Below are 12,668 nucleotides of genomic sequence, written 5' to 3' on the forward strand. Positions count from 1 at the left end.
ATATTTCATCTTGTGCTGTACAACTCAATGGGTTTTGACAAATGTAAGATGATATTATGTACCATTAAAGAAATAAGTGGAATATTTCTAACTATCTAGTGATGCCTAGTCCTGCATCCATTCTTCACTCTCACCACAGAGCCTGGGCAAATCACTGATCTTTTAGCTATATAGTTTTGGTTTTCCCAGATTTCATTTAGTATTGAAATCATGCAGTATGTAGCTTTTCTTAGACTGCCCCCTTTTATCTTAGTATTATGCATTTCAAGTCCCTCTATTTTCATAGCTTGATGGCTCATTTATTTAAACTTATAGGTAATGTTTACATTATGGGTGTTCAACAGCTTATCCATTCACTTACAAAGAACATTTTGGTTGCTTTTATGTTTGGGCAACTATGATGGAAACTACCATTAACTTTTGTATTTTCAAATAGACTTAAGTTTTCAACTCAATGTAATTAACACATGCTTGTTGGATGCCTTGATAGGACCATGTTCAGCACTGTAAGAAACATTGGGGTAGCCTTCTAAAGCAGTATACCATTCTGCATTCGCCTGCACTGGGTGAGTGCTCCTGTGCTCCACGTCCTCTCCAGAGCTGGTGTCTGCAGTGTTTGGGGTGTTAGCCCTTCTGATGGAGGATGGCAGTATTTCGTGTTTTGTGATATATGTTTTCCTCTGTGTATCATAATAGCTACAGTCACGTGCTTATTTACAAGTGCTCTGCCACAAAGCAACATCTGTCTGGAGATTTATTGACTTTGCTGGTCTCAAAGAGTAAGACTTAGTTTCCAATTTTTTCTCTACTGATTTCCTTGTTATTGTTGTAAGGTTTTAATTTATCTTTTCTTCTGTTCAGTTTGTATTCAAGGTTCATTGATTATTTGTGAGTGTGTTTCATGTATTATCTATTCTGTTCATCTTTTCTTTTTTTCTTGGCTTCCTGATTTTATATACTAATTTGCTATTGTCAGTTTTATTGCTACCTATCTTCAGCATGTTTTACCTATTTATTTTGACCTCAACTTATCTTTTTGTTTCCTGTTAGAAATTTTGTTGATTTTAGATCTTCTTTCCTACCCCCTATGCTATAAATTTATCTAATACTTACTTTGTTACAACTCACCAAATTTAACACACTAACACACTCCTCTCTGTCTCTCTGTCTTTCTGTCTTTGTCTGTTTCTCTTCTTTCTCTCTCTCTGTCTCTCTCTTTCTTCTTCTTTCCTTTCTTCTATTGTTAAGTGAATAGATTTACTATAGTAAATTCTTTAAGTGAAGAGATTTATTGTAGTGCCATGGTTAATTTTGATATTTAAAGTATTTCTCTTCGCATTTCTTCTTTAACCCTTGTCATCTTTAGTAGTTTGTACTTCAGTATCTAAGCATTTTGAGTTTTTACTCTTCTGTAAGTAATATATTTGATTTCTAGTAATAATTTTGCAAAATTCTCAACCATTTTTACTTCAAATGTCTCTTTTGTTCCTTTCTTTTTGCCTCCATCTTTTGCTCTAATTGTGTATGTTTATGGCTCTTGTAATTGAATAACATTACATATATTCTTATTTCTACATAGGTTTTTGTCTTTGTTTTCCATTTGGAAGTTTTCCATTGTATTCTATTAATGAACTTGTAGCTTCAAGTGTGTGTTTTGCTTTTTCTAAATGTGTACTCAGTTTTGCAGTCTTCAGTGGTGTCCTTTGTGTTTGCTGGAGTGTTTTAGTCCTGGCATTTTCTCTCTAATGCCCATCTCTATGTATTAATATTCTATTTGTTAATTCATATTTTCTATGAGGCTATTTATCATTTTAATCACAGATATATAAAAATCTCCTTTCTGAAGTTTCCGTATTACCTACTATATCTTGAACTCTTTTCATTTTTTTGTGTGCCATCACTATCATTTTGTTAATAGAGATGGAATTAAAATGTAAGTTTACAATTAAAATCTATAATTATGACATGCAAAGAAATTATATGAACAACTGGAACCGGTTTTTCAATCCACAAGAATAGAAATCAAGGTGTTCTGTTTAATATTTATCTGTGCCAGTGGGATAAAAGCTATTATGTGTTACTGGTGTTATAATGAATATGTGTGGTCCAGCTCCCTTAAGGCCTTTCCTTATTTGAATAACAAGACGGGACAGTGTGGCATTTAGTTGCACAAGCTCCTAGCATTAGCTTATAGTGCTTAACATTGGTAGTCATCTGGCTCTAAGAAGGTTAGAAACAACAAGCCTGGGAAGGGGAGCCGTAGGGTTGACTTAAGTAGAGGACAAAAGATAGCACTTGTCAGAACAAATGCTGAGAGTCATCTCATGAAGAACATGACTCAAAGGAGTGACATCCCCTTGCCAACAGTTCTACGTACAGGAAACCTCAGGCCTTTCCACCATTTGATAAGGCTTCTTCAAGTCACAGGCTTTACTCCTGGTAGACACCTTACTAGGACAGAAATGTCCTTGGTATTGACAGGTGACTCAGAATTCTCTTCCCTTTGTCATAGACCAGCTTACCAGCTCCATCAAGGAGAATGTGGGAAAGGTAAGTTTTTTTCCAAGAACTTATTCTCAAAGTTGTTATTTGCTTTTCTTGGATGAGGATCTTGTAAGTTCACCTTTAGGAAGAGAATTCAAGGAGCCCCAGGTGTTCTACCCTAAACAAGAGACTGGAAAGTCCCTGTTGGCAACTTGTGGGCTGTCAGAATTGACTATGGGAGATTTGAAAGCCAAGGTTTATAGCTTTCCTCCCTCCAGTTCCTTTCCTATAATGCCACTTCTTCCCCCTTCATCTCTCATAAAAGAAAACCATTGAGTCCACTTAGTACTGCCTGTATGTGTATAGGTGTGGGGCCATCTACTATAGGATCAAGAGCCTTGCTGGTGTAGAACCCCTGAAAAAAAGTGACTCTCCCTACCTCAGGAGCCATAGATGCCTAAAGCTAGCTCCTCACCTAGGGGCGGGACTCCATGAGCCATTCTCTCATCCATGCTGGGCTTTGGGCTGGCTTGATCTTGTGTAGGTCTTGTGTACACATGAGTCACAGTCACTGTGAGTTCATGTGTGGCACAGCACTAACATATCTGCAAATACTTTACTATAGACATCCACTACCTCTGGCAACTGCAATCTTTCTTCCCTGTCACAAGCAATGACTCTTGAGGGGATGAGTTGTGATATAGACGTCTTATTTAGTGTTGAACACTTTTTCACTGATTATTACTTTCCTTGTGTGCCCTTAATTTGAAAGTTATATATTTCATGGTATCCCAAAACTTTCCTATGTTCTGATCAAATATTTTTTTAAATATTGTATTGACCTTTACTGAGTGATCCTTGACTTTATCTTCTAGTCTTAACTCTCTGTTTTTTGACAGGACCCATTCTGTTGTTGAAGCTTTTCACTGAGGTTTTTATTTCGCAGATTGAATTTTTAATTTCCATAATAATTTCTGTTTTGATTTTCTTTAGCAATTTTGCCTCTTTATTGAATTCTGTTTTTTTTTCATCTTGCATTGACTTCTGTGTTTCATCCACCTCTTTGTTTCATTCTCTTGGAGCACATTGATATCCCTTTTGAGTTGTATAAAAATATTTAAGATCATTTTTGAATTCTTTGTCTGGAAAACCTTCCAGGTCCTTCCCATTGGGGTACATTGCTAGGGGATTAGTAATTTGGGGGGAGGGACATGTCCTGGCTTTTGTTTTACTTTTTTGTTTTTTCTATCCTGGGAATTGCACATTTGAAATAGTTTGCTAGTTGTATCTTTCTTTCAATCTTCTTTCTGCTCAAATCAGTGTATGTATGTACAATATTTTGGAAAGTATTAAGTTGTGAGAGTGTTGAGACTTGGTTTTCATTATGGAACTTGTATTGATGGCTGTGGGTTCTATCCCTAGTTTTCTTTGAGAAATATTACTGTTGGTGCAGATAGATTATGTCAAAAAGTCATTACAACTGTGCATAACCCTTGCTGGTCTTGTCCTCTGTTGCCTTCTAGTGTGATTCTCCAAGTTTAGTTGCTCTGAGAAACTGTGATCAACTGGCAGTTGGAGGCAGATAATCCTGAGAAGCTGGTAATGTGGACAGGAGGCCTATATGGGTCAGCAAGAGCAGGGTCTACTAAGAGCAATGGGTAGGAAGATCCCAGAGGAGTGAGCAGCTTATAAGATGAGAGGGATGTAAGATCTTGGAGGCACCAAGATCTTCAGTATGGCTACTTGGAGGTGAGACACCAAAGAATCCAAGAGACATGTGGGGTGTTACAGTGAGGTGCCTACCTTGTGGCTCAGGGAAGATTCCAGAGGAGAAGGATTGCCTACAGAGAGGAAAGGAACACAGCCTAGATGATGGTTGGAGAAGGGATATTACAGATGAATGGAGTGGGGGTATCAATAGAGTAGGGAACAGTAAGGCCAGTTCAGGGAAGGGAAGTTCTAGAAATCATTGGATGTTGTTTGGGGTGGGCGGAGAGCAATGTGGCAATATGGGGAAGGAAATGGGGAAGGAGTAGGACTTCCTGGTGGTTTTGAGCAACTACTAAGGATTCTTTTTTCTTTTACAAATCTAAAGGGCAATGTTGGTAGAGTTCAACTGGTCTTTGCATGCCACTAATTGTTGTACTTTCTTGTCTTCCATGTCACCCACCCCACCCTCAAGCCTTGCATATATTGCTTCATTTCAACCTCACAGAAATCCAGAAATCTGGATTTGTTGTCTTTATCATCTCTCCGCTTTGGGGAGATGTGTTTACTCATTTTTAGGGTATGACCTGTCAATGTTTTTGTGCCTCTGTTACTACAACTTCTCATATGAATGATATAACATATGAATGTCATAGTACTGACTTCAGATGACAAGTTAGAAAACCAAAATGAATTGATCATACATCCAGATAGTTCTACTTGGCTTTAACTGTCAACTTCATATAACCTACACTCATGTGAAAGGAGACCCCAATTGATGAATTTCTAAGATCATATTGACATGTGGCCATTTCTGTGGAGCTTTATCTTGATTATTAATTGATATAGGAGGGTATAGCCCCCCACAGTGTAAGTAAAATAAATCCTCAAACCCACAAGTTGCTTTTGTTCAGTGTTTGACCACAGCAATAGGAAAACGGCTAGAACACAGTTTCTATGTTCACTTTCCTGTGGAGTGATTCTTATTTCCAACTGACTTCGGCATGAGCATCTGCTGTCTGTCATCCAAAGCTCTTCATCAATGAAAAGTTAAGTAAAGTATCTCCCCTCAGATAATTCTCATACTTACATCAATGAAAGTGTAAAACATATTCACATAAAATAACCCGAGTGATGTGATATGTAGGATTATATTGTATAGCTCATAGACTACAACTTTCTATTCCTTTGTAGATATTTCTGTGATATAGCAGCTTCTATTGAATCCCATTGACAGATCACCCTTGTCTCAAATTTGCATTTTACTCCTGAAGAGTCTTCATAATTCTACTCAATGTATAATCCTATCCCTAAACCTATGCTCAAACTCCTCTAGGTGGATATTACGGCCATATATTTACTGGTCATTGGAAACATGGCAATATAAATTCCCTATCTGAGGGGATATTCTGAATGAATAATAAACAATGGCATATCCTTCATTCTCTACATGTGGTTTCCAAATGCTAAATACATTTTAAAATGTTTGCTTAACATTTCTTGTAAAATTACAACTACTCTTGGGCTTCTGATTCATTTATTCTATTAACTATTCACTATACCCCTGTAGAGAGCTGGACAATAACATAGGTAACAGGAAGCAGGAAAAGCCTTGATGTCCTCCAAAGCCTCCCTGCTTTCTGGTTTGGAACATTTGAAATGGAAACTCAGCACTTCTAGACTAATAAATCTAGCTGTTCTTACATGAGTCTTAATAAGAAGTGACATTCTCTTCAGGACTCTTGCACTAGTTTGAATTAGAATATTTTCCATCGGCTCAGATATTTGAACCCTTGGTCTCAGTTGGTGGTACTGTTAGGGAGGTTTAGGTGGTCTGGCTTTGCTGGAGGAAGAATGTCTCTTGAGCAGGGGGGTGGGGAGCTCTGAGAGTAAAATCCTCTTGTCATGTCCTTTTCTAGCTCACTCTCCTCCATGCTTGCCTGTGAGGATGTGGGTGACCAGCTTTCTGTTCCCATCTCCATGCCCACTACTTGCTGCCAAAGCTCTTCCACTCATAAGTTGCCCATGTAATTGCATTTTATCACAACAGAAAAGTAAGAAATATCCTAATTCAGGATTTTCACATGTTTTCCCATTTGATAGCTCCATCACAGTGACTCAGGGCAGCCACTAGTCATGCTGGGGATTCCATACACCTGTACCTGAGAAGAAACCTCAGTCCTATGACAGAAAGAAAGTTGAGTTCAGTGTTCTGTATCCTCACTCAGTCTCAGCTGTCAAGTGGCTATAATATTGCAGCCTCTACTAAGTAGAGGATGTGGTTTGCATATAGCCTGAGTCAACATGAGTTGGATTTAAAAGAAATTTCAAGGACTTTCAGGGTTTGATAAATTGCTTAATTTTCCTGCTTATGAATTGGGGTCAATAATCCCCACAGAGCAGTGTGGTCCTAAGAATCAGAGCCTACACTGCATTTTTCATATCTTTATTTTCTTTTCAGGACAACTAGTGGAGAGTTCTTAAGCATGAGTCCAACTGACCCAACCGGGAGGACTGATATCACAACAGTAAATGGAAGTGACAACATTCTAACCACATCCTGTGATGCCACAAAATTTACCCTGAATTTTCTTATCGTCATCATTGGCCTGGTTGGGCTTGCAGGAAATGTCACAGTGCTGTGGCTTCTGGGCTTCCACATGAGCAGGAATGCCTTTTCTGTCTACATCTTCAACCTGGCTGGTGCGGACTTCCTCTTCCTCTTTTTTAACGTTGTAAATTCCATTCATGTTATCATTAGTATGTTCCGCTCCATCTTCATCTCTCGAATTTTCAATGTCTTGTTCAACTTTGCCTACCTTGCAGGTCTGAGCATGCTCAGTGCCATGAGCACGGAGCACTGTCTGTCTGCTCTGTGGCCCATATGGTACCGCTGTCAAAGACCAAGGCACACATCAGCTGTCATGTGTGCCCTGCTCTGGGCCCTGTCTCTACTATTGAGCATCCTGCAAGGGGAGGCCTGTAACATCTTCTTTAATGGTTTTGCTCATGGTTGGTGTGAGAAGCTAGATTCTATAATTTTTGCTTGGTTAATTGTTTTATTTGTGGTTCTCGCAGGGTCCAGTCTGGCCCTGCTGCTCAGGGTCTTCTGTGGCTCACACAGGATTCCTGTGACCAGACTCTTTGTGACCATTGCACTAACAGTGCTGATCTTTCTGCTCTTCGGTTTGTCCTATGGGATCAACTGGTTCCTCTTAGATTGGATTGAGAATTTTTATAGAGTTTTCCCTTGTAATGTTTATGAAATGTCAGCATTCTTATCCTGTGTTAACAGCTGTGCGAACCCCATCATTTACTTCTTGGTTGGCTCCATTAGGCACCGCAGGTTCCAATGTCAGACTCTGAGGCTGTTTCTGCAGAAAGCCATGCAGGACACTCCTGAGGAGGAAGTTGGAGAGCAGTGTTATTCAGGAAAATCTGGAGAGCTGGAAACAGTCTAGTGCAGCAGCTGGGAGCAGCTTTGATCAGACAGAAGTGGCTTTGAGAAACAACTTTGCCTTTATCAGTGTGAATTCTTTTCAAAATCTTCTTCACTTCCTCACCCGTCCTTAACTCAGTTGAGTAAATAATCAGTCTTCTAGAACTTGAGTGATATGGGGCCTGCTAAACAAATACTGACTGCAGTGTCTCTGGACTATTGTATTCAGGGATTCACCAACTCCTTGTGAGGTTAACCTTGTACTAACTCTAGGATCCATGGCTGCTCCCACTCTTGACAAATTCCTTCTTTACCAGGAGGCTAAAGGAAAGACCTGCATTTCTTTTGCCACTAAACTTGATACTGATTAAATGACTGTTGTATTTTGTCTTGTGCCAATTTCTATTTTCACAGCCCTTGACTGGGCTGTATGTGACTATTGCACTCACAGTGCTGGTCTTTCTGTTCTATGTTATCAACTGATTCCTCTTAGATGAGAGTGTGAATGTTTACAGCATTTTGCCCTGCAATGTTTATGAAATGACAATACTTCTATCCTGTATTGACAGCTGTGTCACTATAATAGAATTGAGTAGGATACACCATGTTCTTGATCTCCTTAAATTTCAGTTTTCTTTGGAGTGCTTCTGCAAATTAATAAATGTGTCCTGAATAAATCATTTGGACAATGTTCTAGTTTCTTTTTCTGTAGCTTGGTAAAACACTCTGACAAAGACCAATTGATGAGAAGAAAGAGTTTATATGGTTTATACCTCAAGGTCACAGTCTATCACTGAGAGAGTCATGGCAGGAACTCAAGCAGGACATGGAGTAGTAACCACATAGAACACTGCTTACTGGTTTACTCCCTTGATTGATCACTTGTTATGATTAGCTAGCTTTCTTATACAGCTCAGGACTCTTGGCTTAGGGATCATACCAGTCACAGAGGACTGGGCCACCCCACAAAAAAACACCCATAACCCAATCTCATCTAAGCAATTCCCTAATGGAGGCTTCTCCTCTCAGCCCACTCTAGGCTGTGCCAATCTGACAATTCAAGCTCACCAGGACACTATTGTCCTTGCCAATTTGACACACAGGCATATCACTGTTAAACCATACCTTGTCTTCAAAATATCCTAGTAACATCACACCATAAAACATAATCCAACTGTAAAAGCCCCAGTCTCTTCAAAACTTCTACTGATTTAAATGTTCAATGTCTATTTAAAAGTCCAACATCTGAGCATACTCAAAGTATGAGTAAACTGCCTTCCCATGGCTCCCTTTCAAAGCTTTGGTTAGCATCCCAAGGGTATATCTTTCCTCTTATTTCCCCATCACTTGTCCTATCTTGGGTAGTCCAGTACCTTACGGAAAATTTAAATGATGATAACTAGAGTCTTCCATATTGTGATCAAACTTTTGTCACATTTACATCATTTACGAGAACTCAAAGAATTTATTACATAATTTACATGTATTTCAATTACATTTTCTATAGAATATTATGTTAATTTTAAGTGTTACAGTATTTGATAATTTCTACTGACATTCAAATAAGAGAGAGCAATCTTTACAGATCTGAAGAAAGAATAGTTCAACTTTGCTTACATGAAGATGACTGATTCTAAACCCAATCAAAATATAGGGCTCTTTTTATAACTCTGTGAGTTCACATTGTCCTTCCTAGTCAGTTTCACTTGTGTCAGAGGTGTATATTGTTTCTACATATTTTTTAAGAATAAAAAGTATATGGGACTGGAGAGATCACTCAATAGTTAGAAAAACTTGCTGCTCTTGCAAGTGTTTGCAAACTCTTGAGTTTGTCTCCCAGAACCAATGTGAGACAGCTTTCAACCACATGTCACTCTAGCTTCAGGGAATCCACTAAACTTCTGGCCTCTGCAGGCAGCCACATGCACTGGTGCATAGAGACACATGCACATAAAGCAAAGGGAACACTCCTCCATAGGTGATGGGAGTACAAACTTGTACAGCTACTTTGGAAGTCAATATGGTGGTTTCTCAGAAAATTGGGATTTGATCTATCTCAAGACCCAGTAATACCACTCTTGGGTATATACTCAGAGAATGGTCAATCATATCACAAGGACCATTGTTCAACTATGTTCATAGCAGCTTTTAAAAATTATCATTCTTTAAAAATTTTTCTCGTTTACTCCCTCTCTCCTCTCCTCCCAGCCCCTCCTCACAGCCTCCCCTTCATCCCATCCACTCCTCTTTCCTCTTCAGAAAAGTGCAGGCCTCCCATGTATGTTAGCCAGCCATGGCATATCAAATTTCAGTAAGATTAGGTACCTACTCTCCTATTAAGGCTGGATGAGACAATCCAGTAAGAGGAAAGGGTCCCACAAACAGGTAACAAGTCAAAGATAGCCCCTGCTCCCTCTATTAGGATTACCACAAGAAGACCAAGCTACACAACTGTAACATACATGCAGAGGACCTAGGTCAGTCACATGCAAGTTCTCTGGTTGGTGAATCAGCCTCTGTGAGCCCCTACGAGCCAAGGATAGTTGATTCTGTGGGTATTCTTGTGTCCTTAGCCACTCTGGATCCCATAAACGTTCCTCCCCATCTTCTACAGGATTCTGGGTGGTCTGCCTAATGCATGTCTGTGGGTCTCTGCATCTATTTCCATCAGTTTCTGAGTGAAGTTTCTCTGATGACAATTGGGTTAGGCAATGATCTATAAATATAAGAGAATACCATTAGGAATCATTTCATTGGCTTTTTTCTTCTTTTTTGCTAGTCATGTTTGATTCTATCCCAGGTCTCTGGGCTTTCTAGCCTCTAGGCCCTAGCCCTCTACGCAGCATCAGAGGTTGACTCCTTCTCACAGTATATGTCTCAAGTGTACCAGTTATTGGTTGGCCACTCACATAATTTCTGTGCCACCTTTGTCATAGCATACATTGTAGGCAGGGAAAATTAAAGGTCAGAGGTTATGTGGCTGGGTTGAGGTCCCAATACATCTACTGGAAGTCTTTCATGGTTACAGGAGATGGCCATTTCAGGCTCTGTATTCCTCATTGCTGGGAGTCTTAGCTAGGGTCATCCTCATAGATTCCTGGGAGTTTCCATTGCACTAGGTTTCTAGCTCATTCCAGAGATGCCCCTCTGCCCCTGATGCCAGTTGTCTTTCCCAGGTCTCTCTCCCTCCATCCTCCCTAAACCTGATCCCTCCTATTCACATGCACCCACCCATCCAGATCTCTCCTTCCACCCACCTGTGATGTCTATTCTACTTCTCCTTCAGTGAGATTCAAGTCACTCCCCCTTCCTGCCTCCCCTGCCTTGAGCCTTCCTTGTTACTTAGCTTCTTTAGGTCTGCGAATTGTAGCAGAATTATCTTTTATGGCTAATATCCACTTATAAGTGAGTATGCACCATGTTTGTCTTTCTAGGCCTGGGTTATTTCATTCAGGATGACTTTTTCTAGTTCCATTCATTTGCTGTAAAATTTTATGATGTCATTATTTTTAACATCTGTGTATATATATACAACACATTTTCTTTATCCATTATTCAGTTGAGGTGCATCTAGGTTATTTCCAGGTTCTGGCTATTATGAATAACACTGCTATGAACATAGTTGAACAAGTGTCCTTGTGGTAGGGTATCACAACCTTATGCTTTATGCCCAAGAGTGGTATCACTGGGTCTTGAGGTAGATTGATACACATTTTTCTAAGAAATGACCATATTGATTTCTAAAGTGGCTGTACAAGTTTTCATTCCCACAGGCAATGGAGGAGTGCTCCCCTTGCTCTACATCCTCTCCAGCAAGAGCTGTCACATGTGGTTTTGAACTTATGCATGCTGACAAGTGTTGAATTGCACTTCCCTGATAGGTAACAATGTTAAATATTTCTCTTTTTTCCCCCATGGTACAGTTTTGGATCCTTTCTAAAAAATCAGATGTTCATATGTAGCTAGAGTTTCCCTGCCTGGCCCACAGTCAGGACAAATCTCTCTCACCTGCCAGTCCCACAGCCTCTCAGACCCAACCAAGTAAACACAGAGACTTATATTGGTTACAAACTGTATAACCGTGGCAGGCTTCTTGCTAACTGTTCTTACAGCTTAAATTAATCCATTTCAATTAATCTATACCTTGCCACGTGGCTCGTGGCTTACCAGCATCTTCACATGCTCTTTGTCATCAAGGCGGCTGGCAGTGTCTCTCTGACTCAGCCTTCCACTTCCCAGCTTTATTCTCCTCCTTGTCCCGCCTACACTTCCTGCCTAGCCACTGGCCAATCAGTGATTTATTTATTGACCAATCAGAGCAACACATTTGCCATACAGAACATCCCACAGCACTTCCCCCCTTTTTTTCAAAAAGGAAGGTTTTAACCTTAACATAGTAAAATTACATATAATTTGGGAATTTGGGCATAGCTTCTCTTACTACTTCCTGCTGGAGGGGGGCGCTGTATCTTATGGGGACACAAAGAAAATTTTAGGATTATGGAATAGTCCATGAAGCTGTATTGTCTGAGCCAGTTGCCTTCAAACCATTCTGGATGTTGGATCATCTGGGCCATGATGTCATCAGAGACCTTTCAGGGGGTCTTGGCTGGTCAAACCTGATGTATTTTAATCTGGAACAAATCCATAGCCTCTGGCTTTCTGTGGGAACAAAAGCAGAGTCTCCTTTCCAAAGCAACATATCCTTATATCCAAATTTTGAAGTCAAGGTACCTTTAAAATATACATATTGGCATAATTCAACAGCTTTTACAATCAAATGTTTTTCTGCAGTTAAAAATCCCAAAGACAACACAATCCAGATTCTCTGTGTAGTATTCATCTTTACATGGCTTATTTTTTATATTAATTTTACTGTTTCTTTAAAGACTTTATTTTTTAAAACTATATATTTGTTTATATAACTGTATATATCACCTTTTTTGTCTCTTTCAAGCCTACGTATATTTTACACACATTGTAAACTATTACATCTGAATCTGTCTTATTGTGAATCTATTGTTTTAAACTGCAGCAG

General features: G+C 39.5%; 1 protein-coding gene across 1 annotated transcript; it reads left to right on the plus strand.

Moving 5' to 3' along the window:
* Positions 1 to 6,677: 6,677 nt before the first annotated feature.
* Positions 6,678 to 7,652, plus strand: LOC128123980 (mas-related G-protein coupled receptor member X2-like). Its single transcript, XM_052760229.1, has one exon. It carries the CDS (start codon positions 6,678 to 6,680, stop codon positions 7,650 to 7,652), a length of 975 nt encoding a protein of 324 aa, XP_052616189.1.
* The last annotated feature ends 5,016 nt before the right edge of the window (positions 7,653 to 12,668 follow it).

This window comes from Peromyscus californicus, unplaced genomic scaffold (assembly GCF_007827085.1).
Source record: "Peromyscus californicus insignis strain IS unplaced genomic scaffold, ASM782708v3 Scaffold_4__1_contigs__length_199733344, whole genome shotgun sequence".
NCBI classification, from domain to species: Eukaryota; Metazoa; Chordata; class Mammalia; order Rodentia; family Cricetidae; genus Peromyscus; species Peromyscus californicus.